This window comes from Tupaia chinensis, unplaced genomic scaffold (assembly GCF_000334495.1).
Source record: "Tupaia chinensis unplaced genomic scaffold, TupChi_1.0 Scaffold000159_1, whole genome shotgun sequence".
Classification (NCBI taxonomy): domain Eukaryota; kingdom Metazoa; phylum Chordata; class Mammalia; order Scandentia; family Tupaiidae; genus Tupaia; species Tupaia belangeri.
The window spans coordinates 1,539,810-1,562,030 of NW_006159630.1; the positions used below are offsets into that span (position 1 = coordinate 1,539,810).

The window sequence follows — 22,221 nt, forward strand, 5'->3', positions numbered from 1 at the left end:
CCGGGGAGGGAAACGCCCCAAAGCAGCCAGTCGTCCCCTCCAACGTCTCTCGGCGTGCACCCACCCTGGGCCGTCCCGTCCCTTAACACCCGTGGTGGATGACGAGCCGAGCCGTGGGTGACGAGGAGCTCCCTCCACCCCACGGCACTGCAGGAACCCCTACAGGGGTCGCGAACCTGCAGTCGCTCTCATCGAGCTGCGGTCTACCGCTCCAGTCTGCCCGGGGGAGGGAAAGCTGGCCCGGGCACGCGGAGGGCCAGGAAGGTGTGCTGGGGGAGAAGGGGCCGCCCCTCAGGGAACTCCACCCCTGGGTCACCGTGGAGCTAGCTGGGCGCCCCAAGGCAGAGGTTGAGAGGCTGGTGGGCAGCGGCTGTGGATGGCAGTCAGCAGTGGATGTTGGGCACACTGATCGGTCACTTCTTGGTATTACCTCAGGAAGGGCCAGAATGCTCACCCCTCTGCTGGCGGCTGGGAGTGCACGTTGCCGCAATCCCCCCACCCCCAGCCGTGCTCCATCACGCCGATGGGGATGGCCTCCTGAGCAGGAAGGCTCTCTGGGAGCTGGCGGGCACAGCCAGGCAAAGGTCAGCACCCTTCACGGTGCAGGCAGCTGCAGATGGCCAACTGGGACAGCCCCGGGAGGGCAGGGGTCGGACACCGAGCCGCAGACCACACTGGGAGGGGGCTGCCAGCTCCATCCCTGTGCCGCAGCCCCAGAGCCGCCGGCTCCACACTTCACGATATATGCAGAAAGCAAGACCAACAGAAATCGATGGTGGTGTTGCCATGGTGACACAGCACACTGCAACGCCAGCTGACGCCGTTCCCAGCGCACCCCGATGCTGGTGTCAACACGGATCCTGGATGCGGGGGTCTCCAGGGAGGAGAGCGGACAGGCCAAGGCCAGCCCCTCCTCCGTGCCTACTGCCGGAGCTGCCAGTCCCGCCCCACTGCCTGCTCCGAGTTCTGGCCCCTGGCCGGGGTGGGGGAGGCACCTGGGAGCATATTCAAGTTGCAGGGTCTCGGGCCCAGCGCCGGTCTCCAGGAGCTGCATCCGCTCCCGATCCAAGGACGATATGCACGCAGCCCACATGCTCTGGGGCCGGCAAGCACGTGGCAGGGCTCCTGGCTCAGAGGCCGCTGACTGGGTGCCAGAATGGCTGCACAGAGGTCCCGAGTGAGGCGCAGGGTGGGGACAGGGCCTGCAGAGGCTTAGTCAACCTGACGTCCTGTCAGTGAGGCGAGCAGTGGGGTAACAGGCATGCCAGAGCTCCTCCCCGCCCACCGTGCACCAGGACCCTCGCGAGCCCGTCGGAGCTCCCACACACCTGTCCTCTCTGCGTCTGGGAGGCCTGTCAGGGTCCTTTCCCTGTGTCTACCACCCTTTTGGTCATGAGTTGCTGCGATCACCTGACTGGGCCCCAGCCCAGGAGGCCACCAGCACACTGTCTTCTGGGTGGATTCCCAACCTCTGGGGAACACAGCCATCCCCAGAGACCCCACTCGGCACAGCCCACTGCAGTGTCACCCTGTGCCCTGGCCACATTGCCTGGGTGGGGAAAACAGAGGAGGGTGTGGACGAGGCCTCGGAGACCCGGTGAATGTTACCTGAGGATGATGGCCAGTGGTGAGCTCGCAAGAGTGGACCGTGTTAGGGTGTCAGGAGCCTGTGACAGAGAGTGTGGCATTCCCCAAGGGGACTCATGGCCGGGTACTACCCAGAGAAGGGGCCACGGCAAAGGCCAGGGAGCAGTCCCACAGACTCCGAGCAGACAGCCCTGACATAGCCTGTCACCCCAGTTCCCCTCAGGGTGCAGTGGTGGGCTAGTGGGGGTGACACAGGTATCTAGGAGTCCCTAGCCTCTGCCCACCATGCCCATGTCGTCTTCCTGCCCCAGAGCTCTGTGGTGGGTGGGAGGAATCGAGACCACATGTGCACGCTCGCCCTACCTATGCATCTGTGTGCATGCTTGCTCCCGCAGTGTGCATGTGTGAATGCGTTCTCTTCCAGGTGCGCACCTGTGTATACCCACACACACTTGCTCTCACCGGGGTGTGCACGTGCCTGCTCTTCTGGGATGCCCATGCTCACCCCAGCGAGGGCAGGTGTGCCTGAGTGGACGCCCGCTCCTACAGGGCGCACACCTGTGTGCCCACATGCCTATGCACACCGGCTCTTCTTGTGTACACATTGACATGGACCGCGAGGGCCTGCAGAGGCTATGCTTGCCAGTGACCACTGGTAAGTCTCGAGCACAGCAGGTATGGGTGGTGCCCAGGACACGGAACACGGGCCTGCTCGGCCACCCTACCCTGAGCCTGGCCTGTAAGGAGCTGCCCCTCTCGGCCCTGCTCAGGAGTGGCACAGAAATGGGCCCCAGGAAGACTGGGGGATGTGATCTGGATCCAGGGCTGGAGGCCAGGATTCCCAGAACTGCTGGCAGCCTGGCATCCCAGGGGTTACTGGCTGTCCCCTGCCCAGCCCGGCCCAGGCTGGCCCCTTGCTTTGGGGTAACACTGTCTCCATTTGCGGGAGGAAGGGGGTTTGAAAGGCCTGATGCCCAGGAGAGGCCCGTCTTCAAACAGGGCGAAGCCTGGTGGAGGCCGCCCTGGCGCTTACAGGCCCCTCAGCTCAATTCCAGCTCCATCCAGCCTCCTGCACAGGGTGGGCACTCCCACCTCACCAGAGAAACAGGCCCAGTACAGACCCCTGGGCCATGGGCCTCCCACACTCCACAGAAGCAGAGCCTACAGCTGCAGCCACTGGCCCGGCACTGCCGTCCCTCGGGGTGTCCCCGCCGCCCCTGAGGGCGTCCCCGCTGCAGGATGCTGAGGGACTCAGGAAGAGCTGAGCCACGTCTCCCTAGCACAGGGCTGCTGCCTGCGACATGGCAGAGCCAATCAGGGCGGCTGCTGGCCTCCCAACAAAGGTGACCAGTGCCATGAGCTCCCAGCAGGATGGCAGAGCCGGCACGAGAGGCCTGGCAGGAGGGTGGCTCCCGGAGCCTGGTGCTACCCAGCCGGGAAGCAGCTTCACTCACGGAGCCGAGTTGGCCCAGGGTGCAGGCTCTGGGAAAGCTGTCCGGGTTAAGCCTGATGGACCTGTCGGGGCCCAGAGCCCTGGGAGACGGTGTTTTTATCACTGAGCTTGCAGCGCTGAGAAGGGGAGGGACAGGCAGGTAGGTCCTCATGGAGCCCTGCAAGGAGGGTGCTCCCCCCGGCAACCCCTACCCGACTGGTCATAGGCCAGTGTCTTCTCCTGGCCCCGTTGTCTGTGGGCAGCACGAGGTCAGGACTAGCTAGGGACCCCAGTGCGTCCCCCACTACAAAGGTCTAACGAAGGCCTCCGAACGGCACCTGCCCACTGGTCATCAATCCTAGAGAAGACTCCTGAGACCTGCTGCTCCAGTCTGACCAGGTGACACCTGGACTGAACGTTGTCACACGGCAGAGGCAGCTGCGGCCACAGACGCAGGGACACTCGAACTCCCAGGGTTGGGCCGACAGCTCTGCCTGGCTAGACGACCTCCCAGCCTCACCAAGGTCACCGGAGCCAGACCAGGGGCAGCATGAGGTGGCACTACACTCCCCCTGGGTCAGCAGGAGCCCAGGATGGCCCCCAAGACCCTCGGGGTCACATGGCCAAGGGCGGCCCCCCCTGCCAGGTTCCCCATTGCAGGGGCCAGAGAGCCTGACACAACAGAGTCACCTGTGCCTTGGAGGGCAAGGCCCACGGGAGCAGGGAGGGCTGGGAACCCTGCAGCCAGCCGCTCACAGCAGGCCCAGAAGGCTCGCCTCCATCCCTCACCCCGGTGACAGGTGTGGACGGCAGCCAGAGGCTACAGGACACTTCCAGGCCGCACCCTGCCTTGGTGACTCAGTCTTCTCAATCCGGCCCAGTTTCGGTTGGGGGCACAGCTGCGTGCCAGCAGGTTCGCTCCAAGGCCGTACACAGCTCAGTGCCCAGGTGCTGGGGATGCCAGGCAGGGGGGGCCGGGCGCAGGCCCAACACAGGCAAGCACACGCATGCCCGTGATCATAAACAAGTGGCTAGGCACGGCAGGCACCGGGCAGCATCTGCAGACAGCCGAGCGGGGGCCTGAGGACACAGGCAGTGTGCAGCAGCACGGTGGCTCTGACGGCAGGGCCGGATGCCAGCCCACAGCCATGGTGCCGCTGGACGGGGTACGTGGGGCCTGTGCACTTGGAGAGTCCTGCTCCCGGCTGCCCAGGAAGGGCACCGTAGTGCCGCGCCTTCCAAAGGGCCCCCGGCACTCAGCTCCCTGCAATGCCGAGGTAGCCTGGGGTGGCCTGTGGGACCCTCTTCAGGGGGTCGGCACGGTGTGTGGAGACGCCATAGCCGAGCTGTGCCCACTGCACTGGCCTCTGGTCCCTGCTCTGCCATCTCTCGCTAGCTGGCCCGGGCTGTCCCTAGCTCTTTCAACCCAGTCACTTGGGGCAGGACAGCCAGAAGGTCTGGGCAGTGGGAAGCCTAGCTCGAGGGTGTGGCCTCCTGAGGGGCACCACACAGCCTCGTGACTGTCACCGAGGTGTACCGGACGCCATCCCTCACGTACACAAGGAACCAGAGCAACACCGAGGGTGTCCCGATGCCCGCAGCAGGGCGAGCCACCTGCAGCCTCCGTGCCGGCCTCTCAGGGTGCCAGTGGGTACAAGGGGGCGGGCACAGTGAAGGGTGGCCTCGCTCGGGTACCTGAGCCAAGCCCAGATTCCCATGTTGGCCACACGGGACCATGACCCAGCGAGGAGCCACACGGCACGTTTCTGCGACCAGGTCGGCCTGCCCTCCCTCGGGCCACCGTGCAGGCGTCTCGGCCGCAGGCATGTGTGGTGTCTGGACACACCAGGGGCTGGCCTGGAGCTTGGGGCCTGGCATGACACTGCTGGTCACACTGAGACCGAAAGCCGTGTGGAAGCAAGCAGAATGCCCCTCCGAACGTCACCCACCGCACAGACCAGAGAAGCTGCCGAAGCCACAGAGCTCCGTGGTCACCCACTCGCTGTGGTGGGAGAGGGCAGCCAGGGCAGAGGGCTCGCCCAGAGAGACATGGCGGCAAGGATTCGAGAAGCGGGGTCGCCGCCAGGGGACCAGGTGAGAGAAAAGACGGCCCAACGCAGGCCACAGCTGTCCCGAGGGGCTGCGCTATCAGCTCAGCCGAGTCACTGCAGACTTCCCTGCAGCAGGGGAACGGCACCCCACTGAAGATGAGAGGGCGCTTGCTCTGTGAGGTCTGCAGGTGCAAAGCACGCGGCCACCTCCCCAGCTGTGCACACTCGGTCAGAGCTGTGCAGACAGAAAGGCCAGCGGGACCCAAGGTGGACGCACCCAGCCACTCTCCCCCTCCAGAGCAAGAACAAAGGGACCATCAGACCGCTTGTTTAGAGCAAAGATGCAGCAGGGCTCCTACTGCCCGGCGCCATGATCTCATTCGGAAGTGAGACTCCAGAGACCTTGGGGTTCGTGACAGTGGCTGACATGGTGGGGTGTGCAACCCTCCGGACCCTCACGGGAACAACGCCTGGGCTCCAAAGGGAAGTGGGTGGGCAAGTCTGGGATCAGGGAAGGGTCAGCACAGCGGAATCCCGCATCATCCCCCTGGAATGAGCACCATGGGCAGGGCAGACCACAGGAAGCACCATCCCACAGGGGAAGGGAAGGGAAAGCAGAAGCGGAAGGATGGAAGGGGGAAGGGAGGAGCCAGGATCATACCGCTGCCTGGCAACCGCTTCCCGCAGGCCCCGAGACCATGCCCACAGAGGCCCAGGGAACGTCCATCGAGGCCAGGCTGAAGCCCCACTTCACTGGGCGTCGAGAGGATCACCAAAAATGTAGCCCAGAACCCACAGTGGTGCACACTGGGCGGTTTTCTTTTTTTTTTTTTTGGGAGGTTTTTTCTATAGGGTGGCTGCACTCGCCAGAAAGACAGAGAGACAGAAAGCGAGAAATCACCCCCCAGGGAGGATGGCCACACTGCAATCCCTTCTCCTCTATTCTCCTCTTGGGATCTTGAGCATGCATGCACACGCACCCGGTGTGAGTTTAAGCCACCGGGTCCAGGACTTGAACCGTGGTCAACCTCATAGGAGTCCAGTGACATAGCCACGACAGCACAATGCCCCCAGTGCCAACTGCTGGTCCCAACTGGGTTCTATTTCTCCAGGGCTGCAGGGGCATGCCATCTCATCCCTTCCACCCTGCAGTAGTAACAACATGCTTAGGAAAGGGTGGTCAAAAATGAACAATCCCTCAGGACCGTAGACAGGAAGAGGAGGAGGAAACCAACTGAACATCAAACAAAACAGACTAGAAACAAGACTACTAGATCCAGGGAAGGTCACCTCCCACAGTAAGGTTCCGCTCGGCAAGAAAACCCCAGAGCCAGCTCTGCAGCACAGTAGTGAGGCGCACTCGAGGGAAGCCGGGTCCCACAGGGTGACCGCAGTTCACATACCAGGCCCGGTCTGCCTGGAACACCCTGGGTGTGCACACACATGCTCAAGATCTGGCGGTAGAGAGGACTGGAGGAAGGGGCTGCAGCATGACCAGGTCCTGTGGAGGCACTCTCTTGCTGTCCTGCACGTACGTACATACTTCATCATGAGTAAGAAAAAAGAAAAAGGTAAAGAAAAAAAGGTAGAACCACACAACCCATATTCACTTAATAACACTACCTGTAAACTCATAAAGCAAAAACTATCAGAGAAACTAATGAGCCACCAACCTGGGGGAGTAAGACACGTCTCTCCCTGCTCTGACGGGGGGAAACTCGTCCTTCAGAACAGCTTTATAACTCTGTAAGGCAGCTTGTTCAGAACAGCAAACCCACCAAAAATAATTCAACTGCAAATTCAAGGGAAGAACAGATAAAGCAAGTGGCATCATGCCCAGGATTCCTACAAGGCCCTGGTTGTTCAAAGCCCTGCCTCCCCTCGGTCCTCACTGCCCTCCTCTGCTCTAAGCTTTTCACATTTCTGCAAAAACACTTCATTTTTGTCCACCTTATACCTTTGCTCCCCTCCTGCCTCCCTGGTGCATTTCCCCCACCCCAGTCCTCCTCGCCTCCACCACCGAATGGTGCTTGTTCTCCACCACGGGTGTTGTCAGGGAACACCCAAGACAAAGATCTCAAAAGCTTCCAGGAAGGAAAAAACAAAAACATACTTAAAAAGATCACTATCAAAACAGCACTGAATAGGGCCAGCCCCAAAGCCTAGTGGTTAAAGCCAGGCTTAAGGCACGGCCGAAGGTCCGGTTCAAATCCAGCCCTGGCAGGTTGAAAATCACGCCAAGTGCGTATGTGTGTACCCTAAATCCTGACAGAAATGGAGAAGCGCCAAAGCACGGCCGTTCACCATGGAGGGTGGCTTCTGTCCCTCCCTCTCTAGCGAGAACTCACAACCTCAGGTGCCAGGGACAAAGATGGCACTGAGCACAGTGGTGCTGGGGGCTTGACGCAGGGTTACGTCCTCAGACCCAGGAAGATCGTGTCCTACCTCGAGGTCTAACAGCAAAGCTGTCAGGGCCAGGCAGCCTGCAGACAGCATGGCTGCTTACCTGCTCAGAACGTTTGTTAAAGAGAATTCCCTGAGACAGTTACACACACGGTCAGAGACACGACACCCAGAAAACCCGGGGTGCAGCCCTGGAGGAGGCCACAGATGATGGGGAGCTTCCGGGCATGGCCATGTGGCCAGAGTGAGCGGAGCAAGCAAGGGGCCCCAGAGGGGTGCTCTTGGGGGCACATGCCAAGGTGGAAGTGGCGAGGAGGCCCAGAGCCTAAGGCTGGGACTGAGCCTGTGACAGCACGTCGGAGTGGGCAGGGTGAGAAGGCAGGGCAGTCACGGCTCCAGGACAGAACTATCACAGTAACCATCAGAATCGGGACCAGAACAGAACCATGAATTCTAATACACAAAAATTCGAATGGATGGAGCCAGCAGTTAGCGTAATGGCTGTGTCGCTGGACTCGCATGTAGTCGACCGCGGTTCGCGTCCTGGACCCGGTGGCTTAAAACTCACACCGGGTGCGTGTGTGTGCGTGCCCAAGATCCCAAGAGGAGAGTGGAGGAGAAGGGATTGCGGCGTGGCCATCCCCCCTGGGGGGAGATTTCTTGCTTTCTGTCTCTCTCTCTCTGTCTGGTGAGCGCACGCGCCCTATAGCAAAAACCTCTCCAAAAAAAAAAAAAAAATTGAATGGATTTCATTAAAATGAAGCGTCTTGGGTCACCTAAAAACTCAGTTACAAAGCTGAGGGTGAGTCAGAGTGGGAGGAGGTACTACGAAGGACGGGTCTGACAGAGGGCTTATGTAGAGGACCTGCAGAACTAAGAGGGCTTGGAAAGTGGGCACTCACTAAGGGTAGATAAGCCACGGAGACGGGCTCGGCACCCTTAATTACAGAAATGCAACTTGAAAGCACACGGCCGCCCACACATGACTGTGCCAACACACCGTGGGGCAGCCCCCCTCCGAAACCCGCTCAGCAGTGACACGCTGTGAGCTCCCGGCACCCCTGCCGACATGGAGGAGTCTGAGCGCCGTGCAGACTGAGGTCCAGAGGAAATTGCACCCGCCCAGCAGCACACACCTGTGACGGCCACCGAGGCAGGCGGGGCGGGCAGAGTCCGGCCCCACTGAAAACGGCTCCACGTGCACTCGACGAGCCAGCCCCGCATGCCAGACCGAAACCCGGTTTACCGTGCGCTGATTAACCCTCAGAGAAGCTGTAAGAGCAAGCGACGGCATGCACCCATGTGTGGGCTGTGTGCAGTCTGCGACGTCGTGGAGGACGCAGGCCGGTTAAGGAAAACCACAGCACCGCTCAGGGGGCCCCATGCAGGCGGCCTGATGGTGCGATCCGTCTCCCGTGGCAAGAGCTCAGAGTCACACACCTACCTGCCTAGCCGGGAGCGAGAGCCAGCACAGCAGCGCTCAGGGCTGGAGCTACCGCCAAAGAGTGCGCAGCGAGGACGCCCAGGGGGCGACAGGAACGCCACCGCGGTGCTTTAATACAAGGTCACCTCCCGGCTGGTCCTCGGCCTGGCGGCTGAGGCACTGGATCCCACGTGGCTGACTGAGGTTTGAAACCCAGTCCTTGTGGCTTGAAAATCACGTGGGGCACACGTGTGCCAACAAGATGAAAAGAGAAGGGATGGCAGCGTGACCGTGCCTCATCTGGGGGCCCTCTGTCTGCTCCCCTGTGAGTGCACAGGCTCTCTGGAGATTTTCAAAAATTCAAGTCCTGACCACCTGACCCAGCCATTCCACTCCTGGGTATGTGCCCAAGAGAACGAGATCCGAGGTCCACCTAAATCCCTCTTACACGAACACACACGGCAACACATTCATGACGAAGAGGGTGGCCGGTCACAACTCCCAGGTTTCATCCAGTGTCCCCTAGCAACCAAGCGACACGACCTTGGTGCGGAAGACAGCGGGACACAGAAGTGCATACCGAGAACGGCAGCCCACCCCAGAACCGTGGGCCCCTCCGTGCTCACTCACGCTTAGACACGCGCGGCTGCGGGGCTGTCGCTCACGTCACACCAGGTGCCACGTGCATGAACCGCAGGAACTCCCCAGGCAGGCCCCCCAAGCCCCACCTCACCTTTAACCCCAGACCCCAGCAACCTGTGTGCCCACCTCACCTTTAACCCCAGACCCCAGCCACCTGTGTGCCCACCTCACCTTTAACCCCGGACCCCAGCCACCTGTGTGCCCACCTTCAGCTCGCAAGGCAGGGGCAGACCCAGGAGTGAGAGGTCCGAGCACCTGGGACAGCCCAGTGCACCCCGCTTTCGACAGGGGGTGACCTTCACGGCTCTCACAGGCTCTAATAGTTACTGGTATTAAAACAAAACAAAACAAACAAAACGAGCCTTGTCTTTTCATTTTCCAACGTGAGAGACGTGTGTGAGTGTGTGGCGACAGGCGGCCGGCAAACGCGCTGGCAGAGACCTCCAGGCCGGCCGCTCAGTGGCAGCACCATGCAGCACCACTGGCCGGGACTGTCTGGATTGGGCTGGAACTGGGCCCGCCCCTGTGCTTCCAGCCACCTCTGGTGACACCTTCCCACAACAGAACCATAGCGGGGTGAGAAACCTATCTGACAGGCAAAACCGAATCCCTGACACAGGTCGGATCCAGTCCCGCCGCCGACACCGGCTGACTCCTGGCCCCTCGACCCCACCGCCTGGGGGTGGTCTTACCTAGCTCTTTGGAGCCCTGGCTCTCGCTGGCCAGCTCCCCCATCTTCACCAGGGCATCGAAGTAGCCCTTGGCAGCGAAGGTCACACCTGCGGGAGGAGAGGACTCAGGTTACCCCCTCCCCGGGCTGCTGAGACCCACCGTGAAACGCAGCGGCCATGGGCACTTGCCCCTTTCGCTGTGCTGAGGCAGCTCCGCACACGCACGGCTTGGTTCCTGGGACGGCACAGCCCGCTGGCGTGTTGACCCTCTCATTGCATTCCGATCCCGAGGGCTCCATGCGCCAGCATGCAGAGTGCCCAAAGGCCCAGAGCTGCTTGAGTGGGACTGTGGCAGCCAGTGCAGGGCACCTCGAGGGCCCCTGCAGGGACAACAAGCCTGTGCCAGGCAAGGGCGCTGCAGCTGCAGGTGGGAAGCGACCCCAGCAAAGACCCCCAGGCTGCCCCGCAGGCAAGTCCTCTCACCAATCCCAGTCTGAGGCTCAGGACTGGGAGCAGGTCAGCTGCCCTAAACGCTGCTGCTGCCAGAGGGGCCCACCACCTGGGGCCGGGAATCCCGATGGAATCAGAGCAGGCGAGGACAGCTCAGGGGACACTGAGTCCCCCCGCTGGCCCAGCTAGAGCAGGGCCCGGAAGAGCCTAGCAGGCCTGGAAGCAGCTGTCCTAGGCCCTTGGCTGTGCAGGGCAAAGGCCTCCTCTGAGAGAGAGCCCTGCCGGAGACCTCAGGGCACAGGAAGGACTGCAGGCAGGGGGCTCCACCATGTGGACCACCAACGCGCCAGAGGACAGCATGGGAGGTGACAGCAGGCCAAGTGTGATGTGCAACACCGACTCCCAGACACGTGGGGCAGGGCTGCTCGGGCAGGTTTCTTTGTTCTGGACAGGGTCTCACCGTGTCCCCACCCTCCTGCCTCAGCCTCAGGAGTCGCCAGGACTATAGCAGGACATCGCTAAGTCCACCTTCGGGCTGGGCTAGGAAAGGAACCCAGGCCTCGTCTGCAGCCCCAGCCTATGAGCACCGTGGCTGGCCCAGTTAGGCATGTTTGACCCCTGCCTCTACAGTACACAGAGAAACAGGCCCTGGCCAGGGGCAGGTAATGCCCAGTGGTGCTTAGAGGGCCTGGAGATCACGCTGGCCTGAGGAGCCTGCCACGGGCAAGGCCCCCTCGGGGTGGTCCATTCGGGCCCTGCCTTGATCAGAGCCTCTTCCCGGTCAGCACGTCTCAGACGAGGGGCAAAGGCAGTTCTCCTCGGGACACACAGTAACAGTTAGAGACTGGGCCAGGGACTTGCTGCTGCCTCCCCTGAAACCCGAGAGGCTCCTCCAGGCAGGGGCAGGGGTCTGCCCTGAGGTGGACCCTCAGCCTGGGCGTCTGCAGAGGTCATCAAGGCAAGCGAGGCTCTCTACTTGCAGGAGGCTGGCACCTGGGACAACTGAAGGGACAAAGCCTGTCTCTCTCATCTCCCTCCAGCAGGCCCTGGGCGGCGGCACTGAGCCTGCAGCTCTGGCTGGTGGATCGGGACGCATGCTGCGAGTGGAGGGCAGCACCAGGGAGCCCCATGCCCCTGGCCAGGATGGTGCGGTGCTGTCCTGTACTCCCAGGGACAGAGGCCCCTCCCTCGCTGTGGCCCCAGTGATGGCACGTCTGAGCAGGACACTCTGCTGCTCCACTCCAAAAGGACAGTCCCACCAGTGGCTGAAGGCTCTGGAGGAGCAGGGCAGAAGCGGCTGCCTGCACGACAAGGCACCCAGAGGCCTCTGGGTGGCAGAAGACCCTCTCTCCCACGACACGGGTAGCAGCATGCCCAGTCGGACAGTCCCCCTGGAGCTGGCAAAGCTGCCTCTGCCAGGGGCCCGCCGGCTGGGGCCCAGTCAAGGTGCTTTGTGGCCAGGTGACCTCGGAGGTAAAGGTGGCTCCCCTCTAACCCAACAAAGGCCGATGCTGGAACCAGACAAGCTCCACCCACGCACAGGCTCAATGCAGGGACACGCGGAGTGGCCTGTGGGCACTCTACCTGCCAGGGCCTTCTCATAGTTCTTCCCCATGGCGATGAAGTTCCGGAGGCTGGGGTTGAACTGCTCCATGATGGTCTGCAAGGAAGCAGAGGGGGGAAGTGTCAGCAGTACAAACCACTGAGGCCTTGGGGAGGGGCCTGCCGCCCCAAGACCAAAGAGGGAGCCCCAGCAGGCACCATCTCTGGGGAGGTCACCAACGAAGGCGCAGCTCGAATTCCAACCCCGCCCCACCCTTCCCCGCACCCTGCCAGATGTCCTTGAGCAAAGACCTCCTGAGCCTTGGTTCCCCACGGCACCACAGAGCAGCACAGCCTGCACAGGGCATGCGGGGCTGCGGGACCACGTGGGGGACATGATCCGCACCCAGGCCTTGTTGCCAAGGGGCCGTTGCCGTCTGGCAGGGCTGAGTCACCCCAGAACCCTCCCCCCCGCCACACACAGACGCTCAGAGATGCTGGTCCCCCGCCTCCCCCGCTAAAACCCTAACTCCAGACACCAATTAGCAAACACCAACTCTGATTAGAGCCGTCCAAGCCCAATCTGCAAACACCATGCTCTGAATAATCCGACAGGCCCCGGTCTGGGAGCCGTGGATGAAGTCTGCCAACTGCGGCAGTTCTCAGACTCGAGAAATCAGATCTCGCCGTGAAGGCCAAACCAGTGCTCTCATTACAAGGCACAAAACAGGCACAGCAAACAGCGGCCGAATGAGAGTCCTGCGAGCACGGCACACAGCAGCCGGGCCGCCAGACTGGGGCTACAGGGGAGAGGCCGTCTCGGCTGCACCCTGCGTTTCCCTCGTCCTTCCCCAGGCGACAGGGAGGCTGCAGCCTCACCCAGCACCTGAGCCTGGGGGCCAGGAGCAAGGGCAACTCTGCCCCTCCTGTCCTCTGCCTGTGGGACTGATACAGCAGATGAGAGGGGCATGGCAGTCACTTCCCATAGGAGACCTGGCACCAGAAAACCTGCCATCTGGCTGACGCTCCCCTTCCCCGAGTGTGACGGGGCATCTGTGCAGGCAGGCACCACCCCCGCCTTGCTGGTGGGCCTGCATGCACGGCTCCTCAGCACCTCACCAGGGCTCTAGCCGGGGCAGAGGAGGCAAGGACAGGAGAGGGAGCAGGTGCAGCAGTGGGGGCGGTAGCCGGGTGTCTAAGCAGGGCGACAAGTCCAACGTGTTTATAAGATCCCTCTGGCTGCTCAGAGACTAAGTGCCAGCCAAGAGCCTGGGCAAAGCAGAAGGCCATGGGTGACTCCTCAGTACTCCAGGGATGTGGGAATGGGTGGGGCGTTGGAGAGGGAGAGGAGAGCTGGGACACGGGCCTCGGCAGAGACAAGGACACTGTGCAGGGCAGACACGGGAAGCCAGCACGTGGACGGGGCAAACCCAGGGCGCACCTGGGACTAGGGTGGACTGGCATCTGGGCAGTGCCCGGGAGAAGGCTGAGCCAGATGGCGAGTCTGGGAGTCCCACCCAGGTGCAGGGCGGGAGCGGGCGGCCGAGAAGCACCGTGTGTGGTGGGGAAACAGAGAAGGGCACAGACCTGTGAGGGTGGGCGTGGCCCCCATCCTGGAGTGCTGGCAGGTGCTATGGCACTTCTACTGCACGTGTGCACGTGTGTGCGCCTGCGCACATGTACGTGTATGCACGCACGTGTGCACGTACTGGGGTGCCGGGTGCCTCCCTCTGTGCACAGTAGACACAGGTCTGAGAGCGCCTCCCTAGACAGGCATGTGGGGAACAAGGCTGGATGTGGGTGCAGCCCCTATGGGCTTTTCCCGGTGTAAGAGGAGGCAGAGCCTGAGGACAGCTCTCCGAGCCCCACTGACACCCTGAGCAGCAGCAGGAGGCAGGCCAAGAGAGGCCGGTCACCATGGCAGCCGGCTACGCCCTCCCCGGGACACACAGGGACAGCCGCGAGGTTTCGCTTCCTTAGTGTGGCTGCCGAGCTCACATGTGAAGAATGTGGAGTGGGCAGGGTGGCGTGGCATTGGAGTGCCACCAGGCCAAGGGGACTGGCCAGTCCGGACACAGGGGCCACTGTCTTGGCCAGGAGGTCCAGGTCCAGGTGTAAATGCCACCAAGCTGACATTATGGGGGAGGCTCTGTGCCCAGTGGAAGGGCCAGTTCCTCCTCTGGCTCCACTTAGACACGCAGCACCTGCCAGAAGTATGGGCTTGCTGCACCCTGCCTCGGACACTGGCAGGTGCGCCACTCCACCTTCCTCTGGGTCTCTCCCCCCCCCCGCCCCCACCGCCGCCCCCCCCCGCCACTCCACCTTCCTCTGGGTTACTCCAACTCCCCAGAGCCACAGGAGGGACCACAGGGCCAGTGGACGGGTCAGCCCTCAGGGAGCTCCATCTGGGGGAGGGCCTCCCAGTCCCCAAGTCCAGGCCATGATGCTGTGGCTCACATGGAGGCCCCTGCAACCTAGCAGCCATGCCATCCCCCTGGAGTGGGCACGTTCCAGGCCTGCCTGCCACCGCCAGCCCCTACCAGGTCAGTGAGAGGCGCACGGGGCCCCAGGAAAGGCGGTGGGAGCCAAGGGTACAGGCAGCACCTTCCGGCTCAGCCATCGGCTCTGCCAGGAAGCGCACCTGTGCCAGGGGCCCCAAGAGCCGGGAGAGCCCACCACGGCCACTCGTGGTCTGCCAGCCACAGAACAAGAGCATCTTGTGGACGACTCTGACACGACGGAGCTGCTCCTGGACAGAGAAGCGGCTGTTTCCTTGAAAGGGAAAGGAGTGTCTTCCTCTCGTCAGCTGAGGACACGCAGCAACGGTGGGCAGAGCCCAGGAGGCCCTCCACGGTGCTTGGTGGGGCTGGGCCTGGCTACTCCACGTGGGGCAGCTTGCCATCCTAGTGCCCGACAAAACCTAGGGTCTCCCGGGAGGCCACAGAGCTCCCAGGATCTCCCACCAGGTGGGCTCGCCCCGTCCCCAGGCCAGGACAAACACCTACACAAGAGCAGACCCTCCCCAACCTGACGCCGGTGTACCGCACACGGACGCCACTCGGGTCCCACTTCTGGCCGCCGTGATCACGCTTCCTCCTGGGGCAGCTCGCTCTCTAGCAGTCGTTCAGCAATTGGGGAGCACCTCCCACTCACCAGGTAGGTGCTGGTGCCGTGGGGACGTCGCCCTCCTGGAACGTGTGCCACAGAAGGGCAGCGGGGAAAGGAGTCCCTCCCAGGGACATGCAGACTCGGGCTACTCAGCTGCCCTCCTGCCAGCCTGGAGGAGGGACCCTGGCCATACGGGAGCAAACGGGCAGGGCCCCGGCCCGAGGAGTTGAGGTGCGCTCGGGAGGACACTGACGAGCTCTGGGGGCTCCAGGTCAGCTGGCCGTTTAGACATACTGGCCACAGGGGACCAAGGGTGGTGGGACACGACTGCTTCCTGACTCAGGCCCCTGCGCAGAGAGGAGTCCCCCATCCCGGCCCCATGTGCCCAGTCTGCGTCTGCCAGCTCGGACTTCCCTCCTGGGCTCGCCTCCCGCCAAGGGCTCCTCTCCAGCACCTTCCTGGCAGGGCTGCCACCAACAAAGCAGGGTTTCTCTGGCGACACAAGGAAGTGACGTCTCCACCCCGCCCCCCAGCCCTGACAGCACCGTGTGCTGTGTACGTGCACACGTGACCGTGGCTCATGCCAGTGCAGCCAGGCTCCACCGCACCCCACCCTGCCCAATTAATGCTCGGAGTGAGCCCAAGAGAAAGCCCAGGCTGGTCGCTGCCTGGCAGGGGTGGGGCGGCGGGGAGGAGGGCTGCCTGCTGAGAGGGCGGTTTCCCCCTCCACTTCACAGCTGGACCAAGTGAGCCTGGGCAGCTGAGGGGCCTGTCGGCTTCTGGTGGGGCCCGAAGTCCCGGCCTCACCCCAGGCCAGCCACACCACGGCCCACCCATGCCTGTCCCCGGAGGCTAATGCCCTCTTGGACAGGCTGGCCTTGGGGACATCGGGAAAAGGGTAGACCCTGTCCCACTCGCCCTCCAGAAGGCACCAGCCCAGGGGCTTCCCAAGCCCCACGGGGTGCCAATGCCAAGGTGTGGGGCCTGTCGTGCCCACACGGAGCAGAGTGCTCCTTGGCTGCGGCCCGCTCTCCACGGCAGGGCTCCTGGGAGGGGCACGGGGACAGGCTGCAGGGGGCCTGGTGCCCACACGCTGCACCTGAGTGGAGTGGATGCCTGCCGTGTGGAGAGCCCCCTAGGCTGCAGGTTAGCTGCCACACGGCAGAGGCAAGGGCAGCGCCTGCAGCCAGGGGTCCTCCCTGTAGGCAGCACTGCCAGCCTAGGTCCCCGGGTCAGATCCAGCTCACAGCACAACAGAATCTGGGGTGGGAGGCGGGCAGAAGCCCGGCTTCACACACGGCCCTATGACATGCCACCTCAGGCTGGGGTGGAAGGACGCGGGTCCTTCTTGGTGGGAGCTCGGTGAGTGTGAGGGCTGCCTGGAGGAAGCAGGTCTTGAGCCGCATCTTCCTATTTTAGTCAGAAAAAAATGCGTATGTACACGTTTAGGAAACAGGTGAAAATGGTGGAACATTCCAGAAGGAAAGAGCCCAAGGGGCAAAGACAGGAGAGAGGGGTCAGCAGGAGCCTGCAGGAGGGGCTCCCCAGGGACATGGGGCCAACCAGAGCCCCACTCCCCTCCCTCCTTACCGTCTAGGGCCCAAGGTTGCCCCCCCCCAGACCGAAGAAGGACGCTTCCTGGGGCCAGACCCTTGGTGCACTGCCACCACCGCCAAGAGCCTCTGACTGGGACACGGACCCCATGGTGCCCTCAGGCTTCTGAGAGGGTTCATGAGCAGCACCGGTGACACTTGGCATGAGTCCCAGTGGACAGGCAGCCTTCTGAGGGCGGGGAGAGCCCACACAGTTCTAGAGTGGGGACTGGAGCTGCCATCCCAGGGAGCGTGGCCAGGTGGGGCCGCCAGACTCACAAGGGCAGTGCGGTCAGGCTGACCTAGGCTCCGGGAGGCAGATGAGTCCCAGGCTGCACCATGGGATCGGCTGGGCCGGGCAGCCAGGTCGAAAGTCACGGGGAGGTAGGACAGAGGCCACGCTGCCTCGGGGCACCAGCGCTAGCTCACGGCCCCTGGTAGCTGCAGGGGGTGCAGCAGCCACTCTTGTCCCAAGCCGGGTCTCCCAGAAGCCCCAGGACCCTCGCCCCATCTCAGCTGTCAGAAACACTGCCCTGTCCTTGGGCCCTGGACACCTGGGCACCCCAAGCCTACCCATCTGGGGGGGGCCCAGGAGCAGAGGTCCAACAGGCAAAAGCCACACCTGGCGTCATCTAGGCAGGTGCCTGGTCCGGCACAGAAGCCCTTTGCTGCTGGCGGGGAGGCCAGATGAGGGCCATCTCCGCGGGAGTTGGACAATGCCCACTGGCCCAGGAGTATGGTGAGGCAGGGTCTCCACAGCCTGACCACTTCCTTCCTGTCCCAGAGGCACATCCTGCCCTTCCCAACTGCAAAAGGGACACGGTCCCGCCAGGCCTGCAGACGCCCCGACGTCCGCCAACCTGGCCCGGGTCACACGACTTACCGGTGACTGCTTGGCCTTCCTGGGGTGCCTGGCCTGTACGGGGAGGTGGTGGCGCTAAGCTGCAAGTAGCGACATTGGGGGTGCGCCACGGACCTCCCTGCTAGTCACGGCCGGAAGCATGGCCAGCCCAAGAACACCTGGTTGCCCTCCATGATGCCCCACACCACCCCAGCTGGACACGCCTCCTCAGCTGTGCCCGTGGCATTGCAGACTGAAGTGTGTCCTCCAGGGTCAGGCGCTCCTGCTCCACCTGACACCACAGCACGAGACGCACGCGAGGCAGGTGGTGTCAGGGCACACTGGACGCTGTATCCTGGCATGCGGAGGCCGCATGGGAGCCCGCGTGTGACCCAGGCAACGTGATGCATGCAAGCGGACCCTGTCCCTGGGAAGCACAGGCAGGAGGAGGGGAGGTGCAGGAGACCCCATCTAAAACACCGCACCACAAAAAGGGCAGGGAAAGGGCCCACTGGGGGCCCCGACCCACCCTGACCAGCACCTCTGTAAGCAGACGGGACGAGGGCACAGACACATGGAGAGCAGTACCTGCCCACCTCGCCTGACCTCAGACATGCAGCCAGGACTGGGGGACAGGCGCCCTTCACACCGTCTGTGGGACTGCCGCGGCGGCCGGTCAGGCTGGGACACTGGCCGCTCCCACTGCCGACTGGCAGAGGCCCAATCGCGGGTCTCACTATCACACACTGCAGAACCCAGCCTGGGGCCTGCGGGCCACGGTGACACTCCGGGCCACTGGCCAGCCTCCCCCGGGAGAGAACTGCTGGCCAGCAGACAGGCAGCACGGGACCACGGGAGACCCTCGGTGCCACAAATCGAACAAGGCCTCGGCGGGCCTTCCTGCTCCCCGCCTCCAACCCTGAAGCACTCCCACGGGGGTGCGCCTTCCATGCCAGGATAGTCGACGTCTCCTTTAAGCACGAGAGAAAACGGGGGCGCGGGGGCTGGAGGGCTTGTGTGACATCACAGGACTTGTGAGTGGAAAGAGAGCCAGGGGCCATGGGGGCAGGCAGGCTCGCCACAGGTGAGCAAACAGGCTGAAACAGCTTCCCCTCGCCGAGGCCGTCAGGGGGGACCCCAGGCCCCGCCGCAGGAGGCAGGCGTAAGACAGAGGAGGCGGGGCAGGGCTCCGAGCACAGCACCTGCCGCGGGCAAGCGCACTGCAAAGGCCGGCCCCAGCAGAGCTGGACATGCACGTGGAGCAGTGATCCTGCCTAGGCCGCAGGCCCCGGCATCAGCCTCCTTGGGGCAGGGACTCCTGTCGAGGCGTGACTGCTGTCCAGAGCTACCTGGCCGGGATGCCAGCCCAAGGCCAGGCCAGGCCTACGCCCACCTGTCCCGCACTGCACAAGGACAGGCCTTCCAGGGCCATGGTACAGGACGGCTGCTGTGGGGGCAGCAGGCCCCTCTCTTGTGCCATGGATCAGCTAGCCCTCGGCAGGCTCAGGAGAACAGGGGGAGGGGATACCAAATCCATTTCATTTCACACAGGGCACCTGCCCTCACCCACTCTTTTTTTTCCCCAAAATTAGTTTAATTTTATTCATTGTCATTGTTTGTTTTTAAGTTGACCAGAAAGAAAGAGAGAGAAGGAAAGTAGGAAAGCAAGCCGCCAGGTCCAGTACTCGAACTGTGGTCAGCCACGTAGGAGTGCAGCCGCCTGAACCACCATGCCACCTGCCAGCACCCCCACTGCTTGGTTTAAAAGCCACTGGAGGGACCAGCAGATGGCATAATGGTTACATCACTGGACCCCTAGGGGGTCGACTGCAGCTTGGGTCCTGGACCTGGTGGCATAAAACTCAGGCCAGGTGTGTGTGTGTGCATGCCCAAGATCCCAAATGCAGGAGCATTGCGACACGGCCATCCCCCTGGGGGTGATTTCTTGCGTTCTGTCTCTCTGGTGAGCACACGTGCCCTACAGCAAAAACCTCTTGAAAAAGAAAACTGACTGGAAGCAGTACGCCACTCTGCCTGTGACCAGCAGGGCCCACCCTGGCTACAGACAGACAGAATCCCAGCTCCTGCAGGCAGTGGCCCGCTCTTACCACCAGCAGACCAACATCCCCGTGTGGATCTGTTCCCAGCGTCAGTCTGGCACAGCCCACACCTGTGCATCTAGTGACTGCTGTGCCACCACCAGCCCACCCGTGGCTGTGCCCTGGCGTGGTTGCGCAGGGGCAAGCCCGGACGCCTCTGTTACTGCAGGTGCTTAAGGACCATCTAGACAGGACGGCAGGCCGGACTACTACCTTAACACCTGCTGATTGACAAAGCGCCAGAGATGAGGGGCAGAGCAGGGTTGAGGAACGCTCCAGGACAGCTCAGGAAATGCCCGCCATCACCACGCCGAGAGGTTCAGGGGGGCGGGGCATCTCCAGAGCTGATGGCCCCGGACCAGCACATGCCTGGCACAGACTCACTGTGAAGTGTGGGGAGGCTGGACACTCCACGCACATATAATCCGCGACTACCTAAGAACCTGCCCACATAACACTGGAAGAACTATTCTGGTAAGTATGACATAAAAATTCCACACAAAGGGACCATCAGATGGCTTAACGGTTACGTCACTAGACTCCCATATAGTCGACCACGGTTCAAGTCCTGGCCCTGGTGGCTTAAAACTCACATTGGGCGCACGTGCGTGCATGCCCTAGATCCCAAGAGGAAAACGGAGAAGGGGTTGTGACACGACTTCGCATTTTCTGTCTCTTTTTGTCTCTCCGGCGAGCACACCTGCCCTATAACAAAAACCTATCCTAAAATAAATAAAGTGCAAAAAGATTGTTTCCCATCATCACAGAGGCACCAAGACTAGCTCTGCTGGGCCAGGAGCCCGAGAGGGCCTTCAGGGACCCAAGACCGCCCTGCAGCTGTGCCCTGCCGTGGCCACACAGCCAGGGCGGGAAAGGCGGCGGCCAGGCAAAGGAGCGGCCCTGCTGGCCCGCGCAGGCAGAAAGGGGCTCCTGCTGACGGGAGCAGCAGCCCAGCGCCTGAGCGCAAGGCCCTGGAGTGCTCGGGCTCCATACAGAGCTGGAAGCGTCTCTGGCCTGAGGTTTTGAGGATGACTTTGGACAGGGTGGCTGGGAAGGTGATGCAGGATGGCCCTTGCTCAGCAAATCTGGGGGCAGCCCCAGCTAGCAGCCCTGTGCCCGAGCACAAGGTCCCGGGGAGCGCGGGCTCTGCGTGGTAGTGGAAGCCAGCAGACGGTGCGGGCTTCCCCACCCCCAGAGCTGGAAGCGTCTCTGGCCTGAGGTTTTGAGGATGACTTTGGACAGGGTGGCTGGGAAGGTGATGCAGGATGGCCCTTGCTCAGCAAATCTGGGGGCAGCCCCAGCTAGCAGCCCTGTGCCCGAGCACAAGGTCCCGGGGAGCGCGGGCTCTGCGTGGTAGTGGAAGCCAGCAGACGGTGCGGGCTTCCCCACCCCACAGCCAGCACAGGGCAGCTGCGGAGGAGAGGAGCAGAGATGCAGGGCGAGGGTCAGTCCTGCTCGCTGCCCTCCAGGAAATGCTAGACTTGGGCAGCCCAGCCAGTGCTGCCTGTAGCCAGGAGACTGGGCCCAGACCTTCGGAAGCTTCAGTCCCCAACAAAGTGGCAAGGAGAGCCCAGTCCCCAGCACCTCCCCCTCCCCCCATAGTAGTCTCTGGAAGAGGCCAAAGCAATACTGGCCTTCATTTAAACATGAACCTTGAGTCCACTGGTCAGTCCCACGAGTCACATCGACCTCCCCAACAAGAGACGTTCTCAAGGTAGGATCCACAAGAACGCACACACAGGCGGGCACTGCAGACCCGGATGTACCCAGACCAGAATCTCCCTGGGCAAACACCGGCCTTGTGCAACTGTGTGATCTCAGGCCAGACTCTGGCCAGAGGAGCAACAGCACCCCTGCAGCTAGTGGGGCGGGGCGAGCGGCCGAGACCGGCCAGTTTGGAGGTCAGTGGGACAGAAGAGCTGCCCTTCACAGCCTTGGCCTTTGCCCAGAGGACCTGATCAGGTTAGCCCTGGGGGTGCACCCTGCTAAATCTGTTGGCGAGCAGGGCAGAGGTGCTTCGCAGAACATGCCGGAGGGAAAGGGGTGGGACAAGCTCGACTGTGGGCAACACATCGGCTGCTCATGGGGATGTGGTGCCCAGGGGAAGCTCCTGGGAGCACCGCTGAAAACCAAGCAGAGCTCACAGGCACACACGTGTACACACATGTACACAGGCACACGCACACCTATGCACACGCAGAAGCAGGCACGGCCCTGAGTCCTCCCACCTCCTCAGCTGAACAGGCACCCAGGCAGCTCTGTGGCCGTTTGGTCCAGCAGACACCCCACTTCCCACCTCCAAACAGCCATACTACGGGACAGAACCAGACAAGGCCACCACGGTGCGGGGTCTCTGGCAGCCGCCATGGCTCGGCTGACT

At 62.5% G+C, this 22,221-nt stretch overlaps 1 protein-coding gene across 1 annotated transcript in view; it reads right to left on the reverse strand.

The window, feature by feature from the left end:
- The window catches only part of BAIAP2 (BAR/IMD domain containing adaptor protein 2), a gene marked incomplete in the record, with an annotated part of 57,896 nt that overhangs the window by 31,180 nt on the left and 4,495 nt on the right, over nucleotides 1-22,221 (reverse strand). Inside the window, 2 exon segments of the mRNA XM_014586731.2 lie at nucleotides 10,231-10,317; nucleotides 12,244-12,319. Of these exon segments, the coding sequence (XP_014442217.1) occupies nucleotides 10,231-10,317; nucleotides 12,244-12,319 (163 nt within the window).